Raw genomic sequence first — 18,237 nt, 5'->3', positions numbered from 1 at the left:
AGCACTGTATAATAAATGTTAGATATTAATGCCACAAGAAACTCTTTTTCTTAATATATTTTATTTTATCTTTTCATAGTCCTGTTAGGCAACTGACATCACAACTAACATAACTGAACATCCAGAATCAGGGACAGGTACTAGACCTGTGATTTCAATGAAGCAGAGAACTTTCCCCAACACAAGTCAGCACCTTCTCTGAAATTTTTATAGTCTTAGAAAACTCCCTAGAGCAGAGGTGTCAGCACCAAGCAGATTTAAATGAAATTGGGAAATAGTTACCAAACTAAAAAAAAAAAATACAATTGAATTTGACATCCCTGACCGAGCCCAAGTGCAGTGAGAGATTAAGTATTTCTACAGGCAGGCCCTCTCTATTCAATATATGTTTCTCAAATGAACAGAATGATCTTATTCAATAATTTCTTATCTGCAGGAGCAGGGAACAAGAACCTTTCCATCCTTTGCTGGCTCCTCAAAGAAAGATCATGAATAATGGTGATGGCTGCCACATTTAGTAGATCTTAAGCTGGAAATCTTTATCTTCCTCTACAATCTGCAGCACCCCCTTCCATGTTCCATGGGTCCTTCTCCTAACCACTTCCCTTCCTTCCTAATGCTAAAGAGATGATAGGGAATAAGCATTTATACAGTGCCTATGTCATTTGATTCTTAGTACAAGCCTATGAGGATAGTAGAGGAATTATATTCATCAGATAACAGATTCAAAAAATTTTTGTCTAGTAACCATTCAAATATACCTATAAGTAAAAATCTCATTATAATAAATTCCACAGTTTTTCCAAATTATTTTGCTATAATGGAATATTGTTAAAAATCAATCACTAGGCAACAAGGTGGCGCAGTGTATAGAGCACCAGCCCAAGAGTCAGAAGGACATGAGTTCAAATCCATCCTCAGACATACTAATTGTGAGACCCTACGCAAGTCACTTAACCCCAATTGCCTCCCTCCCCCCCGAGAAAAAAAAACAATGCACTGCTAGAAATCACATTCCTAAACCTGAAAATTAAATAGGTAATTCCCTGCATCCACAGAACAAGTAGGTGAAAAAGGAACATACTATATCATACATACATATGCCCTTTCTTCTTTCCTTTACACTTATTTAGGATTTTTGTGGATGGTTTATGAGAGCAGGAGGCATATTTTGTTCAGGAAGCAAAGGTACAACAGGATGAGCAGAGATGAAGGGTAAATACTCTAGCTGTCAAGGGGAAAAACTGTAAAGAGTTCAGCGTTAGCATAGCTCTCCCCTCACCAATTATAAATAATAATCCAATTATTTTACTAGAGATCAAATGTTACACGGACAGCAAGCAAAGAAAGCATCTATGAGAAGTACTATTGATTACGTAACAATGTAACTGGGTCAAGCAGTGTGCTGCTGGGGGCCGCTTGTGCACACACTTGGTGGGTACATTTTGTAAAAGAAGCTCGCTTAACACACTGCCACAGATATAAATCTGCCTTATAAATAAATCCAAAATAAAACAAAAAGTTAATGAAAAGAAGAGGTAAGATTCACAAAACTTTTTTCTATCTTTAGGGCTGCCCTAATTTATTTTAAGCCTCAGGCATATGCTAATTTGAATGACTCAGGTTTTCTGTGGTACGCACATATGCCTGCTGCCCAAGCGAGTGTCACTTTCTTGGCATGACTTGAATGTTACGTACACATATGGCAAGAAAGAAGGGAGGGAGTGGGTTCTATTCCGGCAAAGCTCCAGCAACCTCTGAGGAAGGTTTCTCCCCAAGAAAGGCACTGGACCAACAGAGGCATCAATCAGGGTGTTCTGAGACAGAGGACATGACTGACAGCACTATTAGGGACTTTGGAAACCACTGTTACCTTGGGAAATGCTCCCAAACTGTCCATTTCAGCAGTGGTCTAAATATGACAGACATACACAAACGCTTTCAAATGGACAGCTATATGACTTCAGACTTAAAGAGTACAGGCAGCCACAGACCTCTAGGGAAAGTGATGTTTAGAGAAGGGAGGGAGGAAGGGATGGAGTCGGGAAGAGGTCCATATGCCCGTGGAAGCAGGGGACTGACTGGTGGCTGGCACACAATTCAAGGATATGTAAGGGCCAAGGACAGAGAAGCAAGAGCAGGAGGCCCACATGGGGGCCTGGCCAGAACCAAGAGGAAGAACACATGGGGGTGTGGGGCCAAACACATGGGGGCTGGAGATGGAGAAAGAGAGGAGAGAACAAGAAATGTGCAAGGGCCAGAGACAGAAATGTGGTGACCAAGTAGACGGATGGAAGACAGACACATGGGGGCCAGACATACAGGAGGTAGATGAAGCAGGACAGATGTTTCCAACCAAGCCCTCAGGTTCTCTCCAGCCTTGTCCATTTTTCTGTTTTCCCTTGGAGGGTTATTTTTCTAGGTATTTCTGGATGGTGCTTTTTTTGATGGAGGGAGGTCATGGGCTGCTAAGCAGAGGGTAATGAGCAGGGACAGAGAGCCCAGTACTGCACCGTAAAGTTAACACCGGTGGTTTGTTGGTTTTATTTTGGAATATGGATTTCTTTCAAAATTCTTTATGCAAAGTTAAGTTTGCATAATGAGAATTTACATAAAGCAAAAACTGTAACGTACATGTAAATAATGCCTCTCTAAGTCTGTATCAGTTTGGTAGAATTATTAGTTCCTGTTCATGAAAAGCTAACTGTATTTTGAAAATATTTTGTTTTATGAGCAAAACTATACTAAAAGGAAACACCTGGCTAACTGTCTTAGTCATTACATACGATTTACACTTAACCAATGAACCTCTTCCTTGGAAAATGGATTTCATGCATCTAACTAGGAAGAGACAAAGGACAAGAAACCTGCAGAAAAAGCTCTGCAGCCCAAACAGAGAGGAAATATATGTACGAATCCTCTGACATACATTCGCAGACCAAGTCTCCTCTTGAGAATATATAACAGGATCTTGTGCCCTAGGGTCTGAACTCTGTGTGTTTCTAATGTCCAGAGACCATAAACAACTGGTCCTAAAACGCAAGAGGTAAGCCAAAGAAAGTGGCAGAAAAAGACAAACATATTCAAAAGGAGAGGGTAACCTAATATTCATGAAAGAGAGGACGGCGAATCTGTTTTCAAGATCAAATACCACTCTGCGACTCCTCTCGTTATGTTACCAAATGCCCCCTCTGCTTCCGAGTACTGCTGGAAATGAACCAGACAGGGTCACCAGCACATTCATGCTTTCTAAAATAAAGGGTTCCTGGCTAATCGAGCTCATCATTTTATTCATCTCTAATTGACTCCCTAACTGTATTCCCTAAGACGGGTTATTCAAAAGCTCTCTCAAGACCTCATCTCCATCTGTATAAGCAATGCCTCTTTCTCAGAGGTTGGTGCTGCTTCCTACTTTATTAAAGATCAAGGTTGTTCACAGTGAGTTCCCTCATCTTTCATCATCCATATCTCAAAAATCTCTGTCCCCACCCACGTAATTAGCTCTTGTTCTGATCTCAGAGGCCTTTGCCCTTGCCCAAGATAAACCCTCCACTCACTGGATGCCCTGGGCCTATTCTGCCCGTCTCTTCAGAAAGCATGCTCAATAGGTTTTTCTCTCTTATCTTCTAAGTATCATTAGAGATCCTAGTTCCTTCCAAGCAAACTTAGGTTTTTCCTATCCTATATAAACAGCCCTAACAACCCCAAAACTACTGTCCTATAATCTCTTGGAAAGGATAATCTATATTACTTGCTTCACCCACTGAATTATCAACCTCTTCCAATCTGGCTTCCAACCACACTCAATTGAAACTACTTGGTCCAAGATCACTGATGACATCTATGCCATGAGACTCTCCTGGTTCTCCTTCTTTTTGGCAATTTCTTTTTAGGATCTTTCACTGGTTTACCTTCCTCTTCTTACCATGTGGGTGTGCCCCAGTCCTATCCCCAGCCCTCTCCCTACATTTTTTCTCTTGATGACTTAGCCTATGCCCTCCCATAAATGCCATGATCACATCTGTACAGATGGCTCCAAAACTGATAAATCTAATACCAATCTCTAACCCAAGTTTCAGCGTCACCTCTCTACCTGCCTGTTATACATCTCTATGTGTATGTCCCGTTGACATACCTAGATAATCACTTGTTAAATGCTGTCAGTCACAGCACCACATTCCCCTCTCCTCATTCCTTCCGTAGTTCAGATCTGCCTCCACTCTTTCTCCAGGTCAGAGTATTCTTCACACAGCTGTCCATGCACAAGTCAAACTATGCCAGTCACGTTCCTGCTCCAAAAACTTAAAGAGACCACTATTTCTAACAGGTGAAGACACAAGCTCTTTAGTCTAGTAGTTCAGACCCTCATAATCTGGCTCCAACCTATTATTTCAATCTACTTTTCTTTAAGCGTGCTACACTCCAGTCAAGTTAAACAACTAGGACTTTCCTAATCTTATCCCGACCATTCCTGACTGTCTACTTGTATAGACCACTCCTCATTTCTACAGAAGTCTCAGATCAACTGCTACCTCCTCTAAGAAAGATTTTCTCTGATCCCCCAAATGTAAATTACCCTCAGAGTTTCTTAAAACACTCATCCAAAGTCCTTCTTTGCCCTCATGCTAGTCTATCTTGTTTTATACAACAGTCACACCCCCAAATTTGAGTGCAAAGCCTGTCACTTTTCAATGTTTTTTATGCTCAGCATCTGCACAGGATCTTATACTAAACAGGCACATCATAAATCTTTCCTGAATTGAGTTGCTGAAGGAAAAACTGAGAAGCCATGAGCTATCCTCCTTATTCCTCCAGGAACAGTGCTAGGTACTGAGAAACTCTTCAGAAGATTACATTCTATCAGGGGAGACAACATAAATATATAAGCGAAACACACAGCAGACAGATAAGGCTGGGGTGATCAGAAACGGCCTTTTTAGAAAGCGGCAATTGAACTGAGTTCTGCAGGAAGCTAATAATTCTAAAAGGCCACAGTGAGAAGTGAGTGTACTCCAGGAATAAAGGACAATCTGTGGAAAGGCACAGAGATGGAAGATGGAGAGTTGTGTAGCAGGAACAGGAAGAGGTCAGTCTGGCTAGATTTGAGAGTGTGTGAAGGGGAGTAACACAGAATAAGCCTCTAAAGTGGGATGGAGTCCAATTTACAAGCCAAAATCCATATCTGATCCTTGAAGTAATAGAAATTCCTTGGAGTTTCTGAAGCAGGAGAGTGACAAGGTCAGTCCTGTGCTTAGGAACATCACTACTGCAACTCTGTGGAGACTGGATTGGAGGGAGCAATATGAAGCAGGGCAGAGTGCAGACCACAGGTAATGACAAGGATCACAGCCATGTGAGTGGAGAGAAGAGACAGAAAGAGGAGGCATTTCTGAAGTAAAACTGAAAGGATTTGGCAAATAACTAGATACATAGGATAAGGAAGAGGGAAAAGACAAGGATGACTGAGCTGCAAACCTGACTGACTGCAAGAACGGTGGTGCCCCTAGACAGAAAGACATTAAGAATGGGATGGGGTGGATGTGGTTTTGGAGATGTTGTATTTGAGATCACTATAGAACACTCAACTAATAATATCCAATATGACGGTAGGCTCAGATAAGAGACTAGGGCTGGATATCTAGACCTGTGAGTCATCTTCCTAGAGATAATAATTAAAGCTATGAGAGCTAATGAAGCCAATAAGGGAGGAAATATACAGAAAGAAGAGGAAAAGGCCCAGGACAGAGCCTTATGACACACCCAAAATGAAGAGGCTAAGTGCATATGATGATCCAGCAAAGGAAAAAAGTAAGGAATGGTCAAATAGGTAAGAGGAAAACTAAGATAGAAGGGTATCATGAAACCCCAGAGAAGAAATAATACCCAGGAGGAGAGGGTGATCAGTAGCGTTAAATGCTGCAGAGAGGTAAGAATAATACAGACTGTGAAATTGGCATCGGATGGTTTGAGTTGACTGCCAACCCAATATGAGGGGTATAGCATATAAAACAAGGGAAGCAATTATTCTATTTCATACTTTCTACAGCATATCAAGAATATTCTGTTGTTATCAAGGGGCTACTTTTTGAAAGAGGTGCTGATGAAGTGGGGGAGGGAAAGAAAAATGTCACACTGGGAGTTGAAGAAAATGATGATGTTTTGTTTGGAAAAGAGAAAACTTAAGAGGAACACAACAGCTCACTTCAAATACCTGCAGGACTACAACAGGGAGAATGCAATACTACAGGACTTCCCAAAGATGCAGCCAAAATGGTAGCTAAGAGGTAGCAATCCAGCCGAACTCTCTCAACATACCCCTCCAAACAAGTTTTTAAAAATGCCTCAAATCCAATTCTGGAGAGGCAGAGCCAACAAAAGGTTAGGGTGAGACATTTTTCTCAGGCCTAAGAAAATGTAAGAGTTCCGCAGGAGAGGAGACCTGTCTGGAGCATACAGTGAATGCACAGCTGAATAAGTGGTGGCACATGACTGGGACAGAACAGTGCTGTGCTATAAGATGATGAGCAGCATGCTTGCAGAAACCCAGGAAATGAACTGATGCAAAACGATATGAGCAGAACTAGAAGAATGATCAACTATGAATCACCTGGCCACTCTCAGCAATACATGATCCAAGGCAATTCCCAAGGGCTTATGATAAAAAAAAATGCTATCCACCTCCAAAAAAAGAACTGGGTCTGAATAAAGACTGAAGCATTTTTAAATTTTTAAAAATTATTCTCGGTTTTCTTGTTCTGCATTTTCACATGTACAAACTATATCAAACTGCTTGCCTTCTCAAGGAGTGGGGAGAGAAGGGAGGGATGAAGAATATATGAAATTCAAACTCTTTTTAAAATGAATATTAAAAATTTTGTTTACATGTAATTGAGGAAAAAAAATTAAAAATCAAATAAGAAAAGAAATGACAAGGGTGATGGTTTCAGATGAACTGATGCAAAGTGAAGTGAGAAGAACCAGATCACTGTGCATAGTAACAGCAACGATGTAATGATGACCGACTGGCCACTCTGATCAATGCAACAATTCCAGACAATTACAAAGGACTCGTGATGATATCGACCTCCACAGAGAGAAGTGACGAGCCAAGAACGCAAACTAAAGTATCATTTTTTTTTGCTTTTCTTCCCCCAATAGGGTTACCGTGGAAATATTTTACATGATATCACATGTACAGTTTATGTCATATTGCTTGCCATCTCAGTGGGGGGGGAGAGAATGTGGAACTCAAAATTAAAAAAGAAAAGAATGCTTAAAATAATAATTAATAAAAATTTTAATGCACTATTATATATAGCCACAGAAAGCTAAATTAGAGGCAACGGATGAAAGATTCGGGGGGCAAAGTTTGGTTAAATACATCAATCAATCAACATGTATTTATTAAGCACCTGCTGTGTCCTGGGTTCCATGTGCTAGGCACTGAAGATAAAAATATAACCAATGAAATTATCTCTATGCTTATAGAGGGAACATGGGAAATGTGGATGCATACACGAAAATATATATGTGTGTGTATGTGTACCCACACACATAATTATGTACATACTATACAGACAAGTGCGTATGTGTACGTAAATACACATGCATATACAGAATAAATCTAAAGAGAACAAAGTAAATAAGTACAATATAGTTACATAAACGGTACTTGGAGAGGAAGAAATCCCCAAGCTGCCTGCTGAAGGAAAAGAGGAGCTCTATGAAGCACCGGTGTGGAGGGAGGAGATGGCCCGTGCAAAAGGATGAATGTCAACAGTGAGAAACTGATCATAGACTACGGGAATAATAGGGCGGGAAAGGTATTTGGGGACCAGGTTTTGAAGGGATTTAAAGCTAAATAAAGGTGTTATTATTTGTGGCTGGAAGTAATAAAGAGCCACTGCAGTTGACTGAGTAAAGGGGGGTGGGGGTGGGGGGGTCACTCAGTCAGATGGGAGCAAAATCACTTTAGCAGCCACACATACAATGGTCAGAACAGGGAGAAGAATCCTGAGGTAGGCAGACCAATGAGGAAGGTACTGAGATAATCCAGGCAAGGTATTGCTGAGCTAGGGTGGAGGAGTGAGGTAGCAGAGATGTTGTAGAGATAAAAACAGATAAGATTTTGAAGCTGATCAGATAGGTAGAGTGAAGGGGAGTGAAAAGTGAAGGAAACTCCCAAGGTTACAATGGTTAGTGTATTAGTAATCTGGATATTTAATGAGTCAAGGGACATTCTTCCTTCCCAGAGGAGGGAGACTGAAAAGGTGGTTGTCCTTTCAGCAAAAATTGGGAAGTCCAGAAGATAAGAGTGTTAAGGAGAAAGGTAATAAGCTCAGTTTTTTTAATTTTGAGATACCTCTGGGACATTCAAGTCTATTAGTGATGGAGTACCGAAACTCAAAAGAAAGAATGGGCTTGGATATATACATCTGTGAATCATCATGAGTTAATCTCATGGGAGCTAACAGGTTACCAAGAGTGTAGAGGTAGAAAAGAGCCTGGGAAAACATCAGGGAACACCCACAGTTAAGGGGAGTAATATGGAAAATGAGGCTGAGGAGGTCAAGCAGGTAGGAAAAAACAGTGTCATGAGAACTCAGAGGGGAAAGAGTATTCAGAAAAGGGTTGTCAACAGTGTCAGATGCAGCAGGTATATAATCATCTAAGAAGCATTAAGACTGAGAAAAGACTATCTAATTTGGTGGTTCAGAGATCACTAGTAATTCATTAATATTTACCTGAAGGTTAGTTTTGTCTTGAAAACAGCTTGCCCCTGAAGACCAGTTCCCTGTCTTATAAACAGATGATTGTGATCCCCTTGTAACGGTGCTTTGTAGACATCAAAAACTTCATTACCTAAATGAAGTGACATGCTTAAGAAGGAAAAAAAACTTAGCACGTTAGCAATGTGGATATTTAACGAGCCACACAACTTTCTTCCCCACCATTTTTTCATTTAAAACATAAAAGTAACTGATGCTAAAGAAAATGAACCTTCCTTCACTTTACAAGTGGGAGACTCCTAGACACAAGGGGTGCTGAATATTCCGTCAGACTCAGCTGACGCATTGGCTGGTTTTAATGAACTGTTTTGGGGGGCCATATTCAGAAATAAATGTGATATAAAAACAACAGGCAAACATAAAAATCTTTAAAAAGCAATACTAGCACTAGCAACAAATAATTCAGAAGAGAACAGAAACAAAGGAGAACGATGGTTCAATAAACTATTGCAGTGAAATGTACAAAGCTACCATAAAATCTGTCCTTTCAATTAGAATACAACTGATTTAAAATTTTTCTAAGACTGTTAATAAATCAATACCAAGTTTCCAAAAATAGTAAACTGCAATTAGTGTTCTATCAGTAGGTGATCTATCTCCTCCACCCTTATCTGCTGGAGCCCATAGGGAAGGTGACGTTTTGTTGCTAGCGTAATTAGAGCTGTATCGCATCTTTATTAGAGATGTATCAAACTCACCTTCCTCTCCATTTATTCTCACAATGTCCTATGAAAAACTAGAGACCCAGGAGGTGAGCGATTTCTCGGTTACATCTGATTAAAGTCCCCGTTTAAAGATTCTAACCCATCCAATATTTCGGTCCTCTCAGCCCAACCCTGTGCATTTCCAAACTTCTCTTTCACTTTATGAAAACCAGAATGTTAATCTCAACCAACCTTCCATCTGACCACTTGACTATTCGAGCATTACTTTCACGAATATCATTTCCTTCTTCATCCCTCCTCATTCGCCACCGGATAGTGTTCTCTACCTGTTTAAAAAAATACATTCATCAGAAAGTCAGACAGTTTAAAATTATTTTATTTCTTCTCCTTGTCCCACTACCTAAGAAAAGCAAAATCACAAAGCGAGAATGGGAGGCTATGTGGTCAAGTGCAAAAATTTAGCACATGCATCTTTGTGTCAGGAGACACACTTCAGTCATATACTAAGATAGCTAAGTAGCTGGAGGTAAGTCATTGAGTCTCTCTCTGCCTCATTTTCTCATTTGCAAGAAAAAAGATAATGCTGGCACGACCTACTGCACAGATTTGCTGTCGGGCAAAGCTTTCTGTAAACATTAAATGGATATATATAAATTTGTTATCATTCATACTAAGAGAAATAGCCAAATTCCCACTGAAACTGTAAACGAGTAGGTGACAAATAACTTCTTCCTATGCTGGCTGAGGAGGCAAAACTATATTCCCTAATGCTCACTTATTAGTTTAAAACCAACCACTAATAAACCACCATCTAAATAAGAGCTTTCGATATTCCATACATATAAGGAGTGCTAGGTGTGAAGCAGGCGTTCTTGTCGCCACATAGATGTAACATAGCAGCCTCTCTGAGATGCTGTTTGACCTACTTTTGCAATTCAAGCTCTACAGTCCTTCTCATATATACTCTCATCCCTTCTTTTCTCCTCCCCTCAAAAATCACTGCAGCCAGGCAATCCAAAAAAAAATTCAAAGTGGTGGTTGTTAATTTTGTCTTCCACTTCAGAGAGGCCTGGAGAGACTTATGGATCTGATGCTGAGTGAAAGGAGCAGAACCAGGAGAACTGTGTGCACAGCAACGACCACAGTGTGCGAGGACTGTTTCTGATAGACTTGGCTCTTTATAGCAATGCAAGGACTTAAAAAAAAAAAATTCCCAATGGTTTTCTAAGGCAAAATGCCTTCCCCATTCAGAGAAACAACTATGGAAGTCAATAGCAGAATGTAGCACATCATTTTTTTTGTGTGCATGTTTTGGTTTGTTATATGATTTCTCCCATTCATTTTAGTTCTTCTACACAGCATGAGTGTAGTGAAAATGTATTTAATGGGAATGTATGTGTAGATCCTACGTAGAACTGTATGCCATCTCAGGGAGGGGAGGTGTGGGGTAGGTAAGGGGAAAAAAAATCTAAGTTATATGGTAGGGAATGTAGAACGGTAAAATAAATAAAATTAACATATTGATTTTGTCTTCCCTCCCCACACAAAAAACTTGGACTATATATATACACACACACAACAATACAAATAAACGAACAAAACTGACACATTATTAACTGAGCGTCCACTATGTGAAAAATACTCTTGTTACGGAATTACAAAAGGAATCAGGTGTTGACAAAATGCCGCAACTAAACCACTATCAGCAGAATATGCTGCATGTTTTCTTCATGAATGGTACCAGATCTACATGTGCTACTCCACTCGAAGACAAAGATGGAGCCTTTTAAATGTGTATGCACACATGCCACCAAGCTAGAGGCTGTTGCTGAAGCTGTGTTAACTTTCATTCAGGACCCGCACACATGCTCTTTATTCATTAACCAGTTAATGTCATTACCAGCAGATAGTATCCAAGTTCTTACGTAAACCTAAATTTGACTGATCTACTTTTTAATGTCAGAGAGAAATATCAAAGTTTCTTATTTTTCATGACATTACGAGGTTTTGAAGTTTTAAAAATTCTGAGTTATGCACAAGTGCTCAAGATTAAAGAAAGTACCAAGGTTTGGGATGAAAAAAACTGGGGAAAAATTGTCTTCAATTTCAAAACCAAGCACCTCAAAGATTCTAAGGCCTAACAAACCAAAAACACACAACTAGGCAGTATCCATGAAAAGCAGGAAAAGAAAAGAGTAAAAATGAGACAAGGCAAACTTCCGATAAACCCATTAGAAGGGGTCAAAGACAATAAAAAAAAGGGAGAGTAGCTATGAAAAAATGTGAAGTTGAAAACAAAATGGGGATTAGGAAAGGGAATCAATGCACCGATGAAACATCAATAATATTTTATAAATTAGAAAACTAACATTCGAGTCAGACATAAAAATATTCGGTGCTAAGAGGGAGATGTATATTCTCAAGGGAAAAAAACTCGGCCAAGGGTCAAGAAGGAATTCCAACAATGTCAGCTCATAATTGCGAGGCCTTGGGTTAAAGTTACTTAACCTCTTTTGACTTCCATTTTTTCATTCTGAAAAGTAAGAATGTTGCTATCTGATGTTATAAAACAAAGTAATAACAATACTGTACTGTTATCCTTGGGCTTTGAGGCCCTCTCCAACAAAGTCCTCATAGCATTGGGGTATTAAAACCACTTGGGCACGATGCAGAACAACTCTGTCCCACAGTGGATTCTGCTAGAAAACACAACCGTGTAACAAGGAAGCTGCCCAATCTGCACATTCTACCTGCATCAGGACTCTCATGCATCCATTGTCTGCTCTACCTTCACACGGTATCAGACTAATCAGGTGCTCATCACCTCTGGGGATGCTAACATGCCTCCCTGCCTGCAGTCTCTCCCTGCTCTAATATTTCTTGGCACTGGCTCCCTATCTCCTCCAGGACAAAATACACATGCAACAGCTGGGCATTTCTGGCCTTCAGTCACCTGGCTCCAGTCAGCCTTTCTAAGCTTCAAACATAGGACTCCCCTTCATGTATATTCTACACTGCATCCAAAATGAACTAAGAGTTATTCCCTGGAACTCAACTATGCATTTGTGCAATCTATCCCCAAAGCAAACCAAACAGAGCTGATCTCTACTCCGATCTATCCTTAAAAGGGCTGCCAAAATGATTTTCCTAAAGCACAGATCTGGCTGTGCCAGTCTCCTGCTCAATAAGCTCCAGTGGTTCCTTATTAACTCTAAGGTAAAATACTAACTCCTTTATTTGGCTTTTAAAGTGTTTCACAACCTGGCCCCACCTACCTTTCCATTATAGGTTACTCCCATAGCTATATCTATATACACTCCCATATAATATATATTCCATTATATATTCCTTCCCTTTCTATACTCTGCAGTTATTCAAACTAGACTTCTTGCTCTTCTGCATACACAGCACTTTCTGTGCCTTTGCACTAACTCCACATCTGGAATGTCTTCTCTCCACATCTCCACTCACAGACTTCGTTGCTTCCTTCAAGACTCAGGTCAAGCACTACTTCCTATGTGAAACTTCTCCTAATCCTCCCCAAGGAGGATTCCTAAACTGCCTGGCAGTTCTTTTCTACTCATTCTATGTGTGTACAGGTACAGACAGGTACATGTTGTCTTCCCTGACAGACTGTAATGTTCCTTGACAACAGGGATTACGTCACTTTTGTCATCCTCTGCCTCTTAGAACCCTCCTTTAATTTCAGTTCTCAACTCAGTCGCTACCTCCTTTGGGAAGGTCCCTGATTTCCTCAGTTGTTAATGCTTTCTCACTTAAGTTATTTTTTATCTACCTATCTAGTGCATTCACTATATCCTAGCAGGAGAATGCAAGTAAGCTCCAGGGGTTCTTTGAGTTTGTCTTTATAACCCCAGGACCCTTAAAGGTGATGTGGTCTAACTCCTTTATTTTACGAGTATTTTACAAGAGGTCTAAGAGAGATGAAATGATTTATCCAAGATCTCAGCTAGCAATTAACCGAGCCAGGACCCAAACCTGGCTCTTCTGACTCTATACCCAGCACCCTTTCTACTGACGACACTCCAGGGTTCAGCCTGAAACCTAATGGTGGAAAACTCTTATTTGTTCACATTCCAAATCAGCTTAAGATAATTTACAAAAATGCAGTCTTTTAAAAAGTAGTATGTATGGGAAACACTACAGATGACAGGAGCGCAGTTTCCAATATCTGCGGTCTAACATGCCAAACTCTCATCAGCTTCAGTGTCTCCTGCTACCCAATGCCAGACTAAATGTCTGAAGCAGTCTTCTGTGCTAAAAGGCTGATCAGCACTGCTTTTTGGATGAAGATTATCCAAGCTATATAGGGGGTTGCTTTCCAAGTCTTAGTACAGAAAGCTCTATAGTGTAAACTGAACCTTAAGTTTATGGAGCTCTATAGCTTAAAACGACACTAAGACTTCTGGGATACCCTGTATGGTATTAGAGGTAAATAAGAATTGAGAACTTCATGGAGGCTCTTTCACCACGTAAACAACCACATCAAAAAGCTAAAGGCACCAAAAAAAGGGCGGGCTTTAAAAACACGGCAACGAGCCAAAGTACTGTGTACAGGGAGCAGATGTCTTTAAACATGACTATGTATTAGTCACAGAATCAAATTCAATTTAGTACCAAACATGGAGCATCTACAACATGTAAGAAAGCGTACTGGATGCTATATGACAACCCAAGATTTACCTATGGGAGGTGGACAGCTTAAATACACTTCTTGGGAAGAGGTACTGAGAGAAAGGTCTATCAGCCAATCTATGAGACGAGTCAAGAAATTATCACTGCAAAGAGGGACAATGAAAACTATGCGCCTTCTGTCAAAAGCAACATTCTTAAAAGGCAAAGCATTATTGACTCTTTTCTGATTTACCTGCTCACAAACAGGAAACACAAGCTCAAGATATAAAGGAAGCCTGCAGTTATTCCACGTCCTACTTAATGAAAGGGATTCAAAAACCACAAGCCACACGACGCTACCTTAAGCTTTAACCTGGTCCGGCCTTCCTCATCAAGCATCTCTTCATCTTCAAATTCATCCTCATAATACTGAGGATCAAAAGGTCTGCAAATGGACGACAACACAAAGCAATTTTAGACATGTTTGGTACGTCAACAGTTACAGGAGCATTCTACACACACACACACACACACACACACACACACACACACACACACACACACACACACACATATACACACCCCTCAGAGAGACAATCAGGTGGAACTTCAAAATATTTTCATTACAGTCATGTAAGATTCCTACTGAAATGATACAAACTGAGATACGACATGACCTATATGGCCAACTACAAATACACACGCGCAGGCACAATGCTTCCTGTGCTTAGATGTTTTGTTAATAACAAAGGGGAACAAAAGTAGAAACTTTCAAAATATAATCATATTCCTACTTTTGCCTGTCAGCATCTTTGACCCAGAACACAATTCAAGATCACCCTGACTCTTGGATTTAAGCGCTTTCTTATTAACTTGGTCATCTTCTATAGAGGTGCACATTCTCTCTATCGATGCACTCAATCAACAAGTACTCATTAAGTGCTAACTATATGTTAGGAACAATAAACTGCAGGCTTTCTATACTTTTGCATCTCATCAGATTCTAGTACACAAGAATCTAGGCCTTCCTTGTTTATTTTTTTTTTAAATGCTAATGGACTATCCCAGCTGTCTAAACACTGGATCCTATGAAAGGAGGCCCACCTTTTCAGCTCATACATTTCTTGGTATTGACAGTCATGCCAGTTCTTACATATGGATTGCTAGTAACACACTAAAGTGCGGATATGTCCACCAAATGTCTTTCTGCCAGCCCTTGAATCATCTACAATTTTAATTCTTCTGACATCAAGCTGTAACATCAATTTGTAACTAAATAGCATTGCCAAAGGAAGGGGAGTATTGGAGAAGTTATTACTTGTGTGGCTTTTGTGGCAACATGAAGTTTGGGGTCACTGAATGCAATATTCAGTTTTCAAAAAGTGATCCAGCTTCTCCTCCCTCCAATCCGGGGCCCTTCGTGAGTTCATCCAAGACATGCACACAGAAGAACTAGCCAGTGTGCATTCCACCTACAAGTCAGAGGTCTGAGCAAGATGTATTTTTTATTTATTTTTTTATAATGTGGAATATCAGAACAATCCATCTTTCCTTAGGTCTATGGATTTCACCGAAGGGATCCGAAGTACAGAATGAACTCATCAACAAGGGAAACATTTGGAAAAGCTTACGATCATTACACAATTTTTCTTTTCAACTTTAAGTAAGGTTTCTTCCACAATAACAGCAAACATCTAATATAATCATACATCTCCTTCTTAAACACTTCCACTGATAAATTTTAGATGATCAAATGAGGTGAAGGAAGGAAGAAAAGGACTACTTCCATGCCTTTGTAGATAAGAGAAATATTTTATTAAAAGATATTCCCATGGGCCTCCACTATAAAAAGCTGAGAAATACTCAGTTTTGGAGCTACCATTATCCAAATTAAAAGATAACCCCAAATAAATTCTGAGCTACTGCTAAAAAGTAGTCTTCTCAACAATCACCTCTAACTTAGCTGACAGAGCAAAATGAAGAACTTTATATGATCATCGCTAATAGATATTCCCCTGGCTGTACAGCCCCACTCATTTCTCTTGGCTAAAAACGTTATGGGTTGGAGAGAGGAAACTTTAATGGGACAGAGCAAAGGATATGCTAGTCCATCAATCAGCACTCTGGGCAGTAAGAAGACATTACAGAACTCCTTTGGGAATTCGAGGGGAACTCTGAAATAATTCAGATAACATGAGAAAAATCATGCCTGGAACCAAACTGAAAATACAAACATACAAAGTACTAAACAGTAGATGTAATTATACTGTTCCTGCTCTAAAAGGTTTATTCTCAAAGTAAAACTTTAAAAAGGAATTCATCTGCGTATTCATATCTCATTTCTCTTATCTTGTTTTCCGTGATATCACCTTCATTCAAGTTTGGATGGAAAACAATGGACTCATTTACTCTTCCTTTTACAACTTCAGGATTCATTCTACACTATTTCAGGACGATTCCTGAAATAGTTTTCCTTTGAGCTAGATCTTTCCTAAGAGGAAAGACTGAAGTTAAAACTCAAAACTCAATTTAAAAATACTAACCCTTGTCAAAAAGATAACTTTGCAATTATTTCAAAGAAAAGCTTTGAAAAGGCTCTTCCCCCCCCCATCAAACTCTCCTCGTCCCCCCGTCTGCCACCTTTAACCTCCCCTCCACTAATTGGATTAGATGGTTAGAACAGCATTAATAAGGAAAATCAGCTTGGCTTTCTTGTATGATCGCAGGCTAGAAAATGCCTGACACTGGTCACAAGGAGGAGCACAAAGAGACTGTGAATGAACTGCTAAAATAGGAAAAAAAATGTCTAAAAGAGCACCCTTCAGTAATTAAATCATATCACATATCTTCAAATTCAAAGGATGACGTCGTTAAAAAGTCAGTCAATAAACATTTAATAAGCAGCTACCATGTGCCAGGCATTGTGGGGACAAGGCAGGCAAACAAAACCTTGTGCTGGAGGAACTTATGGGGAAGATGGCGCGCAAAGACGAACAAGAGGCAGCAGAACGAAGAGGCCTGAGAAAGGCTTCCTGGAGAAGGTGGGACTTGAGGGAGGCCAGGGAAGGCGGGAGGCGGAAGAGAGGAAGGAGAGCATGCGGCACACTGGAAGCAGCTAGCAAAAAATGTAAGTCAGATTATTCAAGTAACAACAGAACCAGGGTCACTAGATCAAAGAGAACGTGACAAAAGTATGAGACTGAAGATGGGCAGTGGAAGGGGGGCAGGTTAGAAAGGGCTTTACTGAGGAGAATGGGGAAGGTAGGTGGAGGATGGAATGGCGTGTGGGGAGACATGTGGCAGTCGATCTGTCAGCAGGCTATGAGGAGCCAAGGGCCTGCTCCAGGATGGCAGCAGTGTTAGAGAACAGAAGGGGATAGATGAGAAAGCAGAACCCAAAGGCGTTGGCATGAGGGGGTCAAAGTTAAGAGTTAAGGATGACGTCTAGATTAGGACACTGACTGGAATTCCTAAAATCTCTTATAGTCAAGACTTCAAAATTATTAATAACTTTTACTCATGTGGTAAGGCAACTTAATCATTAGCTACAATGTATTAGAAATTCCCCAGAAAATATAAAATGAGAAAGATTATCACTATCTCAAAAGTGCTGTTTCACTGTTAGAAAGTCTATAATTCAGGACATTACCTGGGTTCCACACTGAGAAAATTGGGCAGTTTGACAAAATACAAGTCATTTCCTAAATCAGTGTTCACTTTGGGTATTTCCACTTCTATTCTGGTCTCTGGAATCGGTTCTTCTTCCTGCTGCTCCTGAGGCAACCCATTTTCATCCTAGTAAATAAATTACAGAACTGAAGGGCTTAAAGGGACAACAAAGATCATCTAAAATATCATCTAGTCCAAAAACGCTGTTCAGATGTACATGGGAGAAAAAGCAAATATATACTTTAGGGATGATGCAGTGCAAAGAAACCACAGAGAGTAATTTTTTGGTATCTCAATTGCTTGAGACTTAAAAGAGACTTAGAAACAGTGAAGATTAGGGTTTTTTTTTTTTAATTTTTACTTATCTTGCATAAATACTCAAACTTGAAAAATCAACAAATAATTATTTTAAGGAAACCTAATTAAAACCAGCAAAAATGAGCACCACAAACTGAGAGTCCAGATTTGGGCTAAAGAAA

At 40.0% G+C, this 18,237-nt stretch overlaps 1 protein-coding gene across 2 annotated transcripts in view; it reads right to left on the bottom strand.

The window, feature by feature from the left end:
- LEO1 (LEO1 homolog, Paf1/RNA polymerase II complex component) overlaps nt 1-18,237 on the bottom strand; it is a 51,477-nt gene that overhangs the window by 16,601 nt on the left and 16,639 nt on the right. For both annotated transcript variants that reach the window (XM_072622748.1, XM_072622749.1), the window contains exons 5-8: nt 17,739-17,884; nt 14,450-14,534; nt 9,686-9,780; nt 8,745-8,879 (exon numbers count right to left, since the gene is read on the bottom strand). In XM_072622748.1, coding sequence (XP_072478849.1) covers nt 8,745-8,879; nt 9,686-9,780; nt 14,450-14,534; nt 17,739-17,884 — 461 coding nt within the window. The remainder of the gene's footprint in view (nt 1-8,744; nt 8,880-9,685; nt 9,781-14,449; nt 14,535-17,738; nt 17,885-18,237) is intronic.

Source organism: Notamacropus eugenii, chromosome 7 (genome assembly GCF_028372415.1).
Source record: "Notamacropus eugenii isolate mMacEug1 chromosome 7, mMacEug1.pri_v2, whole genome shotgun sequence".
NCBI classification, from domain to species: Eukaryota; Metazoa; Chordata; class Mammalia; order Diprotodontia; family Macropodidae; genus Notamacropus; species Notamacropus eugenii.
Note: the sequence above shows the minus strand (reverse complement) of the source record. Positions and strands in the feature narration are given on the sequence as shown.